Source organism: Antechinus flavipes, chromosome 4, assembly GCF_016432865.1.
Source record: "Antechinus flavipes isolate AdamAnt ecotype Samford, QLD, Australia chromosome 4, AdamAnt_v2, whole genome shotgun sequence".
Classification (NCBI taxonomy): Eukaryota; Metazoa; Chordata; class Mammalia; order Dasyuromorphia; family Dasyuridae; genus Antechinus; species Antechinus flavipes.
Window position 1 is genome coordinate 467,110,294 of NC_067401.1, and position 18,043 is coordinate 467,128,336.

An 18,043-nucleotide genomic window follows, 5' to 3' on the forward strand; every position below is an offset into this window, starting at 1 on the left:
TCACTTTTTGAGTATATTTTATACCTTCTATTTCAGTCTACCCTCATAAACATGGAAGATAAGTCATAAAACATTTATTATTGTTCCCAGACTGAATTAATCTACAGAGTGGGTCAGGCTGTTTTCCTTCTAAACAACAAGGCCTTATTGGTGACATCTAAGAAGCACTTAGTGTTATTTTTTATGGGGATACCAATCTCTTCATTTTTCTTTCCAAAAAAGAATATAGTCAGTCATTTTATCCTAAAGACAAAAGCCAAATAAATCTTCTAGTTTTAAAGATGCCCAATGAAACCCACAGTTCTGCAGACCAGCAAGAGATGGCTTCCTCCTCATTTAACCTCCTGTTCCTTATTCAATGGCTATCCCACCATTACCCAAGAGGGACATTTCCTTCTCATTAAACCAACATCCTTTTTGTCACTGACATACACAATGTGGACTCCTGCCCCTGTGATTGAGCTCATCCAACTTCCCCACTTGTAACGCCTTTGGCCCAACTTAGCTGATTCCAACCTGACACTCTCTTCAAAGACAGACTCAGATTATTTTCCTCACTGCTCTAACCCATTATGGTAACTTCCTTCTCTTAACTCCCATTAAACAGAGTAGTACTCAGAGTTTTGATTCTCCAATTATACCATAAATAGAATATGTATTATGGATATGGATATGGATCTATATATACATATGTGTACACATGTATGCACATTCTCCTGAAACAAGGAATATATCTTCTTTTTTATCCTTCCTCCTCCCTTTTTTTTTAGCACTTAGCAGAATGTTGATCACGTTACATGCTTAAGAAATACATACTATTACGTAATTCATTCATTTTTTTTTAACAATGATTCAGTAAGAATCTCTAATGTACACAACATTGTGCTAGGAAGAGATACAAAGAGGCTTCTAGATTAATAGATCTTACAGTGTTGCATGGGAAACAGAAAACATGCTGAAAAATGAAATATATTAATATCCATTAATCAATAAAGTTATGAAATGACCAGTTTGTGTCAGGAATACAAAAAAGAAGAAAAAGGCAGTTCCTGACCTCAAGAAGCTTACCGTCTTTTGAGGAAAACAATACATATGCAAAGAAAGTTATATACAGGGTGAATAGGAAATAAGCCACAGAAGGAAGGCACTAGAATGAGGAGAGTTGGAGAAAATTTGCAGTAAAAGAAGGGATTTTGGTTGTGACTTAAAGAAAGCCAGGGAAGTCACTAAGAAAAGTGAAGAAGGGAGAGGCTTCCAAGTATGGGGGATGGACAGAGAAAATGCTGGGAACCAAGACATAAAGAGTCTCCTTTGTAGATCAGCCAGGTGGCCAGTGTCCCTGGATGGAAGAGGATGTGTTGGGGAACAAAGGCTAGAGGGGGAGAAGGGGGCTGGGCAACGAAGAGCTTTGAATGGCAAAGAAAGCCTTTGGTATTCATTCTGGAGATCATAGGGAGTTGTGAGGGCTGCTAGGAAAGCACATTTAGGCCCATCACTCTAAAGCATTGTAACATAGAACTGTGAAGCTTCCTCTTCCAAAGGGAAGATTGCCTGATATTTTCAGAACTTATGACCAACACGCTAAAATTTACAGAAATGCTTTTGGAACGAGCAAATCTTGCTGCCCAAAGCAGTAAAAAAGGCTGAGAACAGGTACATAAGATTGGATTTATTGTAAATAATTGCAAGTAGTTTAGCTTCTGAGGACAGGAGAAGATCCAAGAAAAAACCAAAAGGCTCTTGGCGGGAGACATCTGCATGAACTTGGCCAACAATATATCAGCAAGAAACACCACAGGAAGAGTTCAGTCATGGATGTTTGTTTATGGAAAGGGAGGAGGTTTATGGTGATTCTGGAGGGCTGGGGAATGACTTCTAAAATTGCAAAAGAATTGGAAGAGTCCAAGCGTAGTGATCAATATGTAAGGAAACGGTAGAAGCTAGGCAACTCAATACCATGGCTGCAAAGTTTAGCACCTTCTGAATGCCAAGTAAGAGATGACCCCGTGGCTAAACATATACCAGAAGTTTCAGGAACTGCTATGACAAATGGGCAACCATAACTACAAATACAGACCTCAAAATACCCTCAGTAACTCAACCAATAAACTGGCCCAGGACAGATCACGATTCCAGATTTATCTGTCATTCCCTCACACAATCAATTCATTAAAATTTAAGTACGACATTTTTAAATAGATGCTTCCCTATCAATCATTATAACTTCCAATCTGAGAAGTCAAAAGCTTTTAAACTAGAGATTATCAGGAGGAATCAAAACCACGTGAGAACAAGATGAGGTACCTACATTTCAGACCTTTAATTAACTCTGTTACTGGAGTTACTGAGGATGCTTTTAGCCTCCAGAAGATAAGTTTAAATAGTAATACTATTATTGAATTAAAAAATATATTTTATCTACTGGTACAATAGTAGAGTCCATAGTAAATTAAACGAAAGATTAATAACAGGATAGCAAGAAGTCTTGGACATATTTCTCTCTGAACTCTATCGATGATGTTATGGAATGATGATAATGATCATGATGATGATGATTACTGTCATTTATATTTGAAAGTTTAGAAAATGATTTACATACATTATTTGATTTGCATCTCACAATAACCCCATGAGACAGGTACTACAGGTATTACTACATTCTTTCAACACATAAAGAACCTGGGATTCAAATAAGGGAAATGATTGGTCCATGTTCACCTACCTAAAATTGTTAAATACTGAATCTGAACCCATGTTTTCATTACTCCGAATATAGTCCTCTCGCTCTTATTCCCTGATGTCTGCAACATAGAAAATGCTTGCCATAACAAAAGAACAGGGTGGAATATCAAAGAACCTAGGAGACATCCTAGAACAAAGGATCATAAGTTTAGAACTGAAAGGGAATCTTTGCATTCATCGGTTTTAACCTTCTATTTGGGTCCAGAAGACTAATGGAATTGGAGAATCTTGAATTCATGCTCATACGTCCAAATCACCCTTCCAGATTGATGTGAAACAAGAAGCAATGGAGGAGGGGGAAGTTTGTTAATCTTTCTCTGGAGTGAATTGATTTGGAAACCACATGAAGGTACTTTGGACAAAAAGGATAAAAATTGGTTTTTAGAATTATGAGAAGAGCTCCTAGGAATCCAGGGAACTTCCTTGCTAGTGATTTTAATCTCTTAACCGATAGCTTTTACATATTTTCACCTTTCTGAAATAAATGCTTTTAAAAATTATTACTTTAAGATTTTTCCTTGGGGGTTATTTATATTTTCATTAATAGCATTATTCATTTGAACCTCTGGGTTCTGAGTTATCCATGGCACTGGGCATGGAACTGCAATGGAGACAATTCCTCATTGTACAAATGGGTTATAGGAGTTCTAAGTTCTAATCAGCTTGTGAGAGCTAATTGTTAAATTCTTAGTGTGCAAATCACTGCTTGACTGATGGTTCTGCTGATTATCTAGTCTTAAGAAATGATGAATTATATCATATAAATTTTAGTTATTACTACTGCTGTCATCACTGCCATCACTTTAGCTACTGCTCTACTCCTCCTCCTCTTCCTCCTACTATTGTTACTATTACTGCCACTACTACTACTGCTATTCCTACTATTACTATACAACTACTACCATTGCTATCCCTATTACTGCCACTACCAGTACTGTTAATACTAATACCACTATTACTACCAATACCACCAATACTATCACCACAATTACCACTAGTAGTACTAATACTAGAAGAACTAGTATTACTACTACCACCACTACAACAAGTACTACTACTACTACTATAACTATCACTACTACTATTACTACTAATGCTATTACTAGTACTATTACTATCACTACTATGACTACTATCACTATTACTACTACTATTACTACTATTGCTACTATCACTATTACTACTACTACTACAACTACTATTACTACTACTACTACTATACTACTACTACTACTATCACTACTACTACTACTACTATACTACTACTATTACTACTATTACTACTATTGCTATTACTACTACTACTACAACTATTATTACTACTACTGTTACCACTACTATTACTACTACTATTAACATTACTACTATTGCTACTACTACTACTATTAATATTACTACTATTGCTACTACTAATACTACTATCACTACTATTATTACTACTACTATTCCTACCTATAATTTATATAGCACTTTGAAGCTTGCAAAGTGTTTTATGCCACATTTAGGGTTCACAGTGCTAGAACTTATGATTCTATGATATAAGAATGAGGAAAATTACTGGCCAACCCGAGCACATACTTGGAGGCTTAATGATTTGGAATTTTATCCACAAAAGGGTGCACCCACAGTGATGTCAATGGCTGCCTCTGACTTAGGGAGCCATTCTTTCTGCTCGGATTGATTGATGGATCTAGTACTTATGGCTTGAAGACTTTTGGAGCTGCCTTTCATCTTCCACCAATTGTCAAGGGGAGTCAATGTCCATCGCATAAAACTCCTTGCTGACATGGATAGCATTTGTAGAAAGATAAGACAAATCTGGTCTCCCTTTTTACAGCTTAGCTTGGTAGAGTGCAGAGGTTCTTTAAACTTGAAGTTGGAAGTTCTGATTTCAAATCTTCCTTTAGTCACTTACTGGCTATGTAATCTTGGAAAAATCATTTAAACTTTTTATGTTTCAGTTTATTTATTTGTAAAAGGAGAGGGAAGGTTTGGACTCAACCTTTAAATTTACCTCCAACTCTCAATTTATGATCACATGCCTATTGCTTGGGCAATTCATTTATTCTTTCTTCCTCAGTTTCCTGAGGGGAAACTCCATTTTAAATGAGGAGGTTGGACTCCATAACTTCTAAGGTCTCTTCAGGTTTTAAAGCTATAATCCTATAAAATCTCAAAACTAAGGATTCCAGCCAAGTTAGGAAACTCTCTGTACTTGCTGGGATGCTATATCAAGTACTAGAGTTTCCAGGGCTACCAGCCCAGTACACTATGTGAACATTCAATTTTCTTTAAAGGAAAAAAGAAAGTGGAATTGGAAGAGATGCTAGAAGAACAGACTTCCCCTTACGGATTGTATTACAGGTGCATATTTGCCCACATGGAAAATGCACCAGTGAGTGTCCTTGTGGGGGGATGGCAGGTGGACAGATCCACTGGGAAGCTTATCAGTGACAGTGGGATGTCTGCATAGAGGACATGGCCATATGTCACCTTCACTAGGCTGTTTACTGATACCTGATATAAGGTGACATCTGTTACCCCTCATGCTTAAGGGGTGTTTCCCTTTGGTGCTTTCCTGCTGTCTGGCTACTCAGCAACCCTTAGGCAATTCCAAGCTCAGGGTCAAAAGCAACACTTCTCTGACTGTCAAAACCTGAAACTGCTCTCTTTACTAGACAGTAAAAATGAAAGGGAAACAGTTTATGCATTGTATGATAATAATAAAACAAATTCACAATCATATAACCCTTTCTATCTATTGGTGACTGAGGGCATTTAGCTTAGGAACACTTGAAGTAGAGTCATGGATTCTGATTCCAACTTTTCGAGGAGTCAGATAAAGAGGATCAATATGGATCTTCTTGGCAGGCAAAGACTGGTGAAAAATGCTGAAAAGATCCCAGACTGGAAGTCAGGGTATTTCCCTAACAATCAGCTGAGTGAGTAGAATGCATTGCCTTGGAAGGAAAAAAAGGTTTTCCTTCTTTAGATGTCTATGTGAAAGCTCTAGGACCTCTTGTTATGCTGAAGAGGCTCTTCTTTTGTTGGGTCTAAAAGTTTCTAAGCCCCCTTCCTGCTCTGAAAGTCTGAGTGTGTGGAAGAAGTCACCTCTTCCAGGGCTCTACATGAACCAGTTTCAAGGTTTGAGATTATGGTGACTTTTCAGAAATCCATTTACTTTGCTGCCAAGTCAAGAGTAAAGGTGACAAGGGCATCCCTAATATGTGGAGGAAACATTTTGAAGACTGTGGGTTAGGATCAAGTAGCTTGGGAGGGTGTTAGGGACAGCCCCATAATTCTAGCATCTAACTGTGATTCTTTCCTAGTTACTATTAACAATAAAGGTTCATTAAGCACATGGTGGGGCAAATTTAAATCCTTTTCTGAACCATTTTCCTTCTTCTTTTTGAGTCTTTGTAAAATGAGAAAGTTTGACTGGATTGTCTCTGACGTATTTTCTGTTGCTAACATCCACTCTTCTGAAATTATTCACTCCTGAGTGGACTGGTGAAAGTCAAAATAAACCAATGCACAATGGGGAAGAGGAAGTGAGAGAACATTAACAGCTGGGGAAACTGGCAATGGATTCCTGTGTAATGCAGTACATAAGCTGAGTCTTGAAGGAAACTAGGATTCTAAGATATGGATAGAATTATAATTTAGAAAAGTGATTTTGGAAGCCATGAGGAGAGATGAGATTGAAAACAAAGAACTGGATTAGGGTGATGATGGAGAGGAAGGTTGGTTGGTTGGTTGGTTGCTGCCTGTGTTCGAAGAGGACCAAAATGACATCCCTAAATTGTAATCAAATACAACACATCTGGCTCTGGCCAATTCTACCAAAACAAGCTTGAAAGGCTTTACCACAGGAGAGAAAGCAATGGATGTGAAAAATGCAAAAGAGTTCAAATCAAGACTTGTCAACTCATTAAAAGAGTTATGAGGGAGAGTTGAGCATCCTGGATTCAAATACAAGTATTGAGAATCCACGAAGAGTAACAGGGAAGTTAGGGAGAGGAGTGAATGTCCAGGAAAGAGGAGCTCCATTTGATTATATTGAGTTTGAGATGCCTACAGGACATCTGATTGGAGACAGCTAATAAGCACTTAAGAAAGGGTAGTGAGATGAGAGACAAGCAAGCTTTACCAGTATAGTTATACTGGTTATAGTTTTAGAAAGCTGTAGTTGTTAAGAACGAATTGTAGTTATAGAAAGAATACTCAGGAACTAGGTAAAGAACCACCCAACTATCACTATAATTTCCTAGACTAAAATATTCTTCTCTGGCCACTACTATCCCATATACAACATGATGAACATAGATATCAAGCACCTACTATGTCCCAGGCACTGTGCTAAACACTGGGGATACAAATAAGCAGAAAGACAATCCCTTCCTTCTAGGAGCTTACCACCTAATTCAGGGAGACCATATTCCCAAAGAAGCTTAAGAGCCAGGCAATATCCTGGGTGCAACTGCAGAGTGATGATGGAGTTGAAATCAAACAGCAATCTGGTGGCCAATGGTGCTGTTTTAACAACAACCACAGCCACGACCACAACAGCAACAACAGCAAGTAGCATTTCTATACTACTTTAAGTTTGGCAAAACATTATCTCATTTTATCCTCACAACAACCTTGAGAGGTTGTTATTATCCCCATTTTACAGATAAGGAAATTGAAACCCAGCTATTAAGTGTTTGAGAAGGGATTTGAACTCTGGACTTTTGGACTCCTGGGTCAGTATTACACTGTATCATTTAGCTATCTCTAGATGATTAGAATGTAAGGACCCAAAGGATGGGAATTGTTTTGCTTTTTGTAATTCTATCTCCAATGTTTTGTACAGTACCTGGTACATACTAAATAATGAATGTGCATTTATTAAGCATCTATTATGGTGAGGAATACATTATAGAGTAAGGATACCAAGAATGAAAAATCCCTATTTTCAATGATCTTATACAAGAAAGTACTAGATAAATGTTTTCCCCCAATTCATTCATAAACTCCATATGTGCTTAGTTATGTTAAATACTCAGGGAATAGAACAAAGACATGGTCCTTGCCTTCAAGGGGTTACTTTCTTTTGAAGGGGCAGATATAAGTAAAATGAAAACTGAGGAACTGAAGGAAAATTTAAGAAAAGAGAACACTACTTTCCAAAAAGATAGCAGCATCTCATTAGTCAGAAATGAAAGTATGGAGGAGATAAGTGGATACCCCCAAATCCTTGACCAAGATTCCTGCCTGTTTCTTAGGCTAGACTATGAGATGAAAAGAATCTGTATTAGGGAAAGCACTCTGAGCTTCTCCACAGTGTTTGAACCTAATTCTGCTGCACAATTAACTTCTCCAATTTTAGCCCATTGTGATCCATCAGCCGAGCAATGTCCATCCATTCTGCTTTTGAAATAGAGGAAGAAAACAGCATATCCTGGTACCACAGGAAGAGCTTTGGTAAAAGCTGCATTAATAGGGTAAAAAAACAAGCCAACCAAGTGATTAATTTGGCCTTCTTCTCCAGCATCGTGTTTACACAAGTTGATTATATAGCACTTAATTACTAATTTAACCTACTTAAAAACAAGAGTGCTTTCAATTTTTAATGAGATGAGGGAAGAAGATGCCCTTACTGGACAGGGAGCAGCTATTTTACTTCCTCCTCTTGTCTGGCTCATCCAATAAATAATATTTCCAAGAAAATACATTCTTCTTTTTGGGCATCTTCTTTCCCAACTCTTCTCATTGACCTTCTGGGTTAAAAAAAGAGATGGAACAGATAAGACTAACTTATTAACTTGCTTTATTCAGCCTCTAACTTTAACTGGTTGGCCTGGAAACAACTGTGAAACGATGGACTAAGGAATTAATTCATTTGTGTTATCCGATTTAGTATCTGGAGATTGCTGCTCTTAGGATCCCTGGGAGGCAGTTGGATTTTCACAAAGGTGTTGGCCAGCACTGTGGCTCAATATCCCTGATAACTAAGACTAACCCTTTTCTGGCTTTAATGCTGGACAGTTTCAAACACAGAAGCCTGACATCCAGGGAGTGATCATTTCCAACAAAACTTTACAGCAGGAAACGAGCAGGAAGACTGAAAAGTCTGAGTTAGAGATTTTCATCTGCAGGTTTCTAATATACTGGTCATCACCTACTTTTAGATGACACAAACACATTCTACCCACTCTCCAATACTTACCCGGTGCCCAATATGGGAACCTCTCCAACTCAGCATTCACATGTTCATCAGTTCAGTCTCCAGGACTGTAATTATTGTGAAAAGTTCAAAGGATATATCAAGTTGGGTTATCCATCTGAAACTAAGACCAATGAGTGTCTCCTAGTGTGCTTCTTATTAACAGCCAGTAGACCCAATTATCTCTTTACAAAGATGGCAGAGAAACAACCATTACAAAATTTTCCACTGATCAGCTTGGGTTGTATTATCTCACTAACATATTCTTCTGAAGAAGGAGTAAGATAATTCTCAAGAGACTCACAAGTAGGAGACACACATATGGCTAAGTGCATCTCATGAACTTCAGGACTTCAAAACCCTTTCTGAAAAAGTCCTTATAAAAGTCCTTCCCTTCCCACCCCAAGCTCAGTATGGCTGCCTGACTACTTGTTCATCTGGGATCCCAAGGTTCTTCAAACCTTGATGCTGGATAATCAAGGCTAGCTTCTCAAGATTACTATTCTGTAGCTATGTCTCTCTGGAGTGTGTGTGTCCCTAGTCCCTCCAATGTACCCCCAAACTCTCCTAAACTATCAAAATCCTAAATCTATCTACCAGGGTAGAGTATCTATCTCTGGTAGAGTAGCTTCACTTCTACATGGCAGACAGAAGGAAGGAAAGAAAAACCTCCTCTTTACCCTTCTCTATGTCTTAAGAGATCAACTTCACAGGATAGTCTTGGGTTGTCTTGCCTCCAGATCTCCCAAACCACAAGCTTCAAACTTCTCCAGGATAATTCCTATTCATCCAAAGGGGTGCTTCCTTTTGGTTCGTCAGAAAAATCTGCGACTTTGTACAGAGAGCACCAGGTATTACAATTGAGCTCACACGTTAAAAACTCTTCATCTGTGACGACATTCTGTGGCTACAGCAATTGGAATGGGCAGCGAGGGGAGGAAGAAAGGTATCAAATCCTCTTTCCTTTGGATATTCTATTAGTTATTGATAATGTTCAGCGATTGATAATCTGCTCAAAACAACAGCAAAAACTAAGCTAACCAAAAAAATCCAAACACACAGATAGATCTAGAATAAATATGGAGGAATTACATGCAATTTCAGAGTCAGACAGGACTGAAGATCTCAGTCCAACCTATGCTTAAACAAGAATCCCTGACAAATGTTCAGCCAGCCTCTGATTGAAGGAGTTACGACAAGGGAGAACCTACCACCAAAAGCAGTGGTCCATTCCACTTTGGGATAGCTCTCGTGGTCAGAAAGTTTCTTTCTGACAACAAGTCTATATTTGTCTCTCTGAAATTTCTACCCATTTTTCTTGCTTCTGATGAGTCAAATACAAAATATGTAATACCCCTTTCACTGGACAGTTCTTGAAAGGATTGAAGACACCTAGTACATTCTCCTTATATACTTTCTTTCTTAAGCTATAGTTCCCTAGATTCTTCAATTAATGATTATGAGGGATTTTAAGTTCCTGTGCCATTTTTTTGCCTCATTCTGGAAGCTTTCCAACTTGTCAATATCTTTCTTAAAATTTGGTGCCAAGAACTGAACACAATAATTCAGGGCACATCAAATAGAGGATGACATCAAATAGAGGTGACCACTGTCATTTCCTTAAAGGGAAGAAAGCTTTGTATTAGTTTTTGTGGCTGCCACATTGCCCTGCTGCTTCATATTGAGTCTGCAGGCCACTAAAACCTTTATTTTTCAGAGATTTATTTTTCAGACAAATAGCTCTCCAGCCACATCTTTCTCATGGTATATTTGTAAAATATATGTATATGTGTGTGTGTGTGTGTATATTCCAAGTGTAAGATATTAAAATTATCTCCCCCATCCCATTTCACCTTATTTGATATAGTCCAATATTCAGGAAGCTTAGTACAATGGATTGGGAGATAGAGGTTCTGGCTTCAAATCTCATATCATACTTAGGACCAGTGCAACCTTGAGCCAATGAGCTTAGCTTCTCCGGACCTCAGTTTCTTCAATTATGAAATGAGTGAGGAGGTAAAGTCAGATCAGATAAGTCTGATTAAGATGAGGTCAAGTTTTAAGTCTATGAACCTATTAGGACTTTTTTTTTTTTTGAAGTACCAATTTATATCTGAATTATCTTGGGAGCTATTGCATTTCCCAGTCAGCTTTCAAATCCTGGTGGAGAGAGGGGCAGCCTAAATACATCCTTAAGTGTGATTTCTACTTTATAGCATCCAGAGCTACCTTCCTTGGGCTAGGGCAATAATGAAGCCATTCTTTATTTTTTCTTCAGCCACATACTTGGAGATGCCTTGTTGAACTCCTCCAACCAAAGGCTCATTCACAGACTTTTTAATGTTAGCTCCATGCATTCCAAGAATCTGAATGCAACTGTTTAATTTTTTTCAGAGTTTTCTGGGCATTCTTCCCAATCACAGTAGATTTCTGATTAAATTATGGCCTGCTGACCTGTCTTTTGCTTTTATTTAATCTTATGGACTCAGTCATACTACTAACTCACCAAGAGGCTAATAGGTTTTCATGGATGACCTTCCCAACCCACACATTTGTGGTGCTCAATGCACATTAAAGCCTTTTGGTAAGATAATGTTAGTTTCTGTAGAAAGATTTACTGTAATACATTGTATTTTCCCTATTTTTATATTTCTATATATTTCCTATTTCCTTTCTTTTCCTTTCTCCTTCCCTCCTTTTTTCTTTCCTTCCCTCCTTCCCTCCTTCCTTCCCTCTTCCCTCCCTCCTTCCTTCCTTCCTTCTTCCTTCCTTCCTTCCTTCCTTCCTCTTCCCTCCCTCCCTCCCTTCCTCCTTCCTTCCTCCTCCCTTCCTCCTCTCTTCCTTCCTTCCTTCCTTCCTTCCTTCCTTCCTTCCTTCCTTCCTTCTTTTCTTCCTTCCTTCCTTCCTTCCTTCCTTCCTTCCTTCCTCCTTACCTCCCTCCCTCCTCCCTCCCTCCTTCCTTCCTTCTTCCTTTCCTCCCTTCCTCCCTCCCTTTCTTCCTTCCTTCCTTCCTTCCTTCCTTCCTTCCTTCCTTCCTTCCTTCCTTCCTTCCTTCCTTCCTTCCTTCCTTCCTTCCTTCCTTCTTTTTCATGTTATTTCTTATTTCTTGCAAGGAGTATCCCAGTCTGCATTACAAATCATTCAAGATGTTTTTATGAAGTACCAACTAGGTGTTCAGTACAGAAACAAAAAGACAACAGATAAATGAGCAGCTAGATGGCATAGTAAATGGAGTGCTAAGCCTGGAGTAAAAGGACTTGCATTTAAATTTAACTTTAAATACTAGCTGTGTGATCCTGGACAAATTACTTAGTTCTGTCTGTCTCAGTTTTCTCAACTATAAAATAAACTAGAAAAAGAAAAAGCAAACCTTTTTTCAGTATCTTTACCAAAAAACACCCAAAAGGGGTCATGAAAAGTTGGACCCAATTGAAAAACAACAAAAAGAACTCCAGCATCCAAAGAGATCATTTCTAGGATGTATGACATGTCCTGAAAATCTTAGGGAGGTTTTAAGCTACTGGGAGGACTAGCTGGTTTAAGGAACCCCTTATAACTACCCTGTGATGTGTGTAATTACTCGTGTACATGGGGTATTTCATGCTCCCATTCCCAATGTCTCCTATGATCCCCAGCATGTGAAACCAAGGAAATTTTATTTCTCCAGTACCTGTCATTTACCGATTAATGCTCATTAATAGACTGATTCCAACTTAGATGTTGATTCTGAAAAGCAGAACCTATTTTTTTTAAAGAGGGCAGTGGGATGCTTGAACTAACTCATATTATAGGGATGGATGAGGCAACACCAAAAGGCATTTGGGGTCAATTCATGTACTTTGGAGGACAAATCTGTGGGAAGGAGAAAGAAACTTCAGGGATCTTTCACAGCATGAGTTAGTTACTTTAGGCATTGAGAAGACATGTTGCTATCTGCACTGATGTTACCATTCTGCAAACTGAGTTGGAAACAGAGCTTTGCTACAGATTACATCCAGAACTAGAGACTTTCCTTCATGGGTTTCTTAGGAAAAGAAAGCCCAGGATGTTAATACATATGTGGCCAATAACAATCATGAATGGAAGGCCTGGGATCAAATTTAAAAATAAATCTTTCCTTAAGCCACCAGTGGCTCACCCCAAGTCGGTGCCCTCCTCTCATGTGGTAGATGGGGAAATGGATAAGGGGCTCAGAAAATTCAATCAGGAAACCAAATGTATTCTCTAATCGTTTAAGACCAAGACCTCGTAGCTCCAGACAGAAATGCTTACAGCATTAACAAGCAAGCAGGCGCAGGAGAAAGCTGATGGCAGCAGAACCCCTGTGATGGGGGGAGTGGGGGGAGATCACCGGAAGGATGAAGAGGGAACTTGGAGCTAGAGGAAGAAATCTGTGTAGAAGACAAAAGACATTCAGGAGTCAAGAAGAGGAAAAAGCCACAGGTTTAGAGGACTCCGCCCTTTTCTATGTATGTGTGCATATGTCTTTTCTTCTCTTCTCTTTTTTCTTCTCTTATTTTCTCTTCTATCCTTTCTTCCTTTTTCTTTCTTTGTTTCTTTGTTTCTTTCTTTTCTTCCTTCCTTCCTTCTTTCCTTCCTTCCTTCCTTCCTTCCTTCCTTCCTTCTTTCCTTCCTTCCTTCTCTTTCTTCTTTTTTCTTCTCTTCTTTTTGTTTTCCTTCATTTCTTCTTTTTTCTTTCCTTCCATTTTCTTTCTTTCCTTTCCTCCTTATTTCACTTCTTTCCTCTTTTTTCCTCCTCCTCCCTCTTCCTTCTCCTCCCCCCTCCCTCCTTTGTTGCCCTTCCCTCTCTCCTTTCCTCCCTCTCTTTCCCTTCCTTCTTTTCTCTTTGTCATTTGTCCATTTGGCTAGCTTGTGTACAGAATCCCAGGGCTGAGAGCTCTCTCTGCCCTTGTTTCTCTCTCCCTCCCCGGTCAGTTCTCTTCCACCTGTAGAACATCCCTTGGTCCTTTAAGGGCACCAATAAAGAGGAAGACTTCACCAATAGTGTCCCTGCTGACCAAACAGCATCAATCCAATTGGCAATCCTGACAATGTTTGTGCATGGGAGATAGAGCAAGAGCAAGAGATGGGGGAGGAAGGAGAGCAAGATGCAGTTATAATTAGATAGATGATAGAGATGGATGGACAGAGAGATTATGTATGTGTGTGTGTATGTAATGATATACATATGTATGCATATATTGGCATTGGGGCTTTATATAGATATATATACACATATGTGTGTGAATAAATGCCATACACGTGTGTATATAAATGTCATAATTTAAATAACCAGAACTCCCCATTTCTAGAGTATTTTCAGGCTTACAGAATGTCTTCTTCACACCAATCCAATGAGGAAAGCTCTCTGGGAGTATTTAGAGGGATCAGACTGAGCTTCAGAGGGTCACTCAATGAGCAAATATCTTATTTTGAACCCCAACTTTGCCTCTTGCTCCACATGAGCTCCCAGCTGATCCAGCTCTCCTCCCCCACCCCTGCACACCCCCCCCCTTTCCCTTTCCCAGACCCCACCAATCATTACAATCCATAACAACAACAATCTGGAGGAACTTTGCCAAAAAACCATTTCAAAGAGAGAGCTGAAAATACAAAACATGGAAGAGTGTGTGTGTGTGTGTGTGTGTGTGTGTGTGTGTGTGGGTGGGTGTATGTGTGTACATCTGTACGTGTCTGTGTGTCTATGAGTATCTGTGTATGAGTATGACTGTAATTGAGTACATGGGGGTGTGTCTGTGTGTGTGTGTGTGTGTGTCGGTCTCTGAGTGCATGCATTTATGCATTGTGTGCTTTTGTGCCTTTGGGTCTGTGTGTGTGCGTGTATTTGTGCAAGTGTGTATTTTTGTGTATTCATTTGTGTCTCTGTGTGTGCATTTGTGCATTGTGTGTTTTGTGCCTTTGTGTCTGTGTGTGTCTGTCTCTGAGTGCGAGCATTTGTGCATTGTGTGTTTTTTGCATTTGTGTATGTGTGTGCCTGTGTGTATCTGTCTCTGAATGTGTGCATTTCTGCACGTATGGGTTGCGCGTGTGAGTAGAGGCTGGGGAGAGGACCCGGGCCAGCAGCCCCGCCCTAGCAGCTTCTCCCCATGCAGGAAGGCTGCCCCCCACTGTGGGCCGTGACCCCCACTTAGTGCCAGCCTTTGGCAGGGTGTCCGAGCGCACAATGGCAGCCATCAGAGCGGAGGCAGACCCGGGGCCAGGCACGTACCTGGACGGAAGGGAAGTCCCCAGAGGCGCAGGCTCCCAGGATCGCAGCCCCCACCAAGACAGACTCCACCTCCTGGGACAGAACCACGGGCAAGCCTGCGCAGGACAGGGAACAGTTTGGTGAGGGAGAAGCAGAAGGGAGGGCCCCACCCTCCCTGGCCCCCAGCCCCAGGCAGCAACCCGAGCTCAGCCCGTCCTTCCTCTGCAGGGATCCTGGGGATGCTGAGAGCGCAAGGGGCGCCCAGTGGAGCCGCTGGCTCAGCATCCCAGGATCATCGGAGACGGAAGCTGCCAGAGCCCAAAGCCTCCCTCCCCAAAAACCCATTTTACAGATTAGGAAATTTATCTTAGAGAAGGAACTTCACTCCTCAGATGCTCTCTTGTCCAACCCCTTCATTACAGATGTGGAAACTGAGCCCCCAAAAGATGAGCTGTTTGCAGCCAAAGCAGGACTTGTACCAAATTCCTCTAACTCTACACCAAGTTTTTCTTTTTCTAAAACTGTACCACGCTGAAATTTGATCAATTCAATTCAATATCAGTTCTTCAGTTGAGCTCTTACTGTTTACTGAACACTTGCCTAGGTGCTAGAGATTCAAAAATGATCAGACAAAAATAAAACAAAAACCAACCCCCAAAACAAAACAACACAAAACTGATAACTCCTTGGAGGAGGTATTTAGGGCATTGTGGAAAGACCATCGGACTTTGAGTCATTGAGAAATGGGTTCCAATCTGACCTCACCATGTCCTAGCTACATGGCCCTGGGCAAGTCACTTAATTTCATCCTGCCTCAGTTGACTGATCTGCACAATAAGGTTGCGCAGATCTCGGTGGCCTCTGAGTTGGAAACAGGCACAATCAGGAAGAGAGGAATGGGAGGAAAGAGACATGAACTGAGCTTAGATTCCACAACACAGAAGAGAAGGAAGGCATTGTAAGCGTGGGAGGGCGACTCAGTTTCCCAGCTTTACAGGCCAGTCACACCAGTGTACTGGCTATTCCTTAAACTCTATAATGCCATGTAGGGGCAACTGCGGGCTCTGTGGATAGAGCCTTGGGTTTGGAGTCAGGAAGTTCTGAGTTCAAATCCAGTTTCAGACACATACTAGTTGTGCGATCCTGGGCAAGGATTCTGTGTACCTCAGTCTCCTCATCTTTAACATGGGGGAAATGAGACCTCCCAGAGTAGTTGTGAGGATCAAATGATTATAAAGCACTTAGCACATTTCCAGGCACATAAGTGTGACTTAATACTTTCCCCTTCCTTCTTGGTCCATGGTATATATCATATGATGATGATGTTACATTTGTGACAGCACAGTGCCTGGGGTGTAATAAATACTCCATAAATGTTAGTTACCATTTCCCCTCTTCATCCATTTGCCCCATCAACCGCCATGTCTAGGACACCCCCAACCCTCCTCATCTGTGTATTGGGATCCTTCTCTTCTGGGAAAGTCAACTGAAATGACTGAGCAACAATTATTAGGAAACTTCATCCCAAGCCTGAATCTCCCCTTTTACTTCCTCCATTCATTTGTTCTCATTCTATCCCTTGGGAGCACTACAACAATGCTAATTCCCCTTCCATGCCAGTCCATTACCTTCTTGAAGCTAGTGGGTGGTTCCACACTCTGAAATCTCCCCCCCTCCCACCGATCCTCCTACAGCTTTATCTCAAGGGTCACTTTCCCAGACATCCTCCAGCCTGCCCATTTCCCACTGGCTGCTGCCATCATGTCAACCTCCTAAAGAGCAATGGGACCGGCTCAAGTTTTGTCCAAGACTTTATAGGGCAGGAAATCCTGTTATGACTTCCTCTAGCAATACCATGTGACTATGTACTAGAAACATTATGGAAGTTACCTAGAGATGAAGATTTGTAGGTGATGGTGAGGGCGTTGTACAGATGGAGACAAGGGATTCCTGGGTAATAATCAGGAGAAGATAAAAGTAGCAGGCCATGGCTGCGTATTGGGGCCAGTGTCACTAAAATAGGGAATACATGGCAAGAATTGTGGGTATCTCGGTTCAACTTAGTCATTTGCTATGTGTGCTGTTGAATAAGTCAATCTTCTGGGGTCTTTGTTTCTTCACCTATGAAATGAAAGAGTTGGACCAAATAACCTCTGGATTGCCTTTAGCTATGACTGTGACAGAATGCAGGGCACTGAAGTGAGCCGGGAACACGTGGACTCCAAGCGTTCTGCCCGTGTTTCTCTGGGCTGATGGTTCTGAGAGTGCGGATCCCCAGGGATCGCCAGGTTCCTTTGAGGGAGTCTGTGCGATTGAAGCGATTTCCATAATAACATTAAAACATTATTCACCTATTAAGATATTCCTCCCTTCTACATGAGGCCAGATATTTTCCATTCTATTTGAACCAAAACAACGTCTCACAATAGATTAAATGCAGAAGCAGATATGAGAAATCAGATGTTTTCTATTAAGGCAGTCATTCAAGAGATTTGGGAAAAAAATATAGAAAACCATGTCAATCTTCTCACTATTTGGGAGGGGATATATTTTTCATAAAAATATTTATACTGATGTATAATAAATGTATCTTTATTTTTAAATGGATTAACAAATGAATATTTTCGAATATGAGTTTTAATTCCTAAATATCAGTTGATAAAGCCCTGTCAACAAAAGTTTTTGGAGTCCTCAATAATTTTTAAAGGTGTAAATGGCTTCCAGAGGTGGGAGGTTTAGAATGTGCATATTTTCAGGGTTAATTAATTATGCTGACTTTGTATCTTTTTTCCTTGCTTCCCTTCTTCTTCCTTTTTCCCTTTTTTTCCTCCTTCCTTCCTTTTTCTTTCTTTCTTTCTTTTTCTCTTCCTTTCTTCCTTCCTTCC

General features: G+C 40.2%; 1 protein-coding gene across 1 annotated transcript in view; it reads right to left on the minus strand.

The window, feature by feature from the left end:
- The window catches only part of FGGY (FGGY carbohydrate kinase domain containing), a 518,439-nt gene that overhangs the window by 73,562 nt on the left and 426,834 nt on the right, over positions 1-18,043 (minus strand). The window contains 1 exon segment of the mRNA XM_051999569.1: positions 15,180-15,274. Within this exon segment, the coding sequence (XP_051855529.1) occupies positions 15,180-15,274 (95 nt within the window).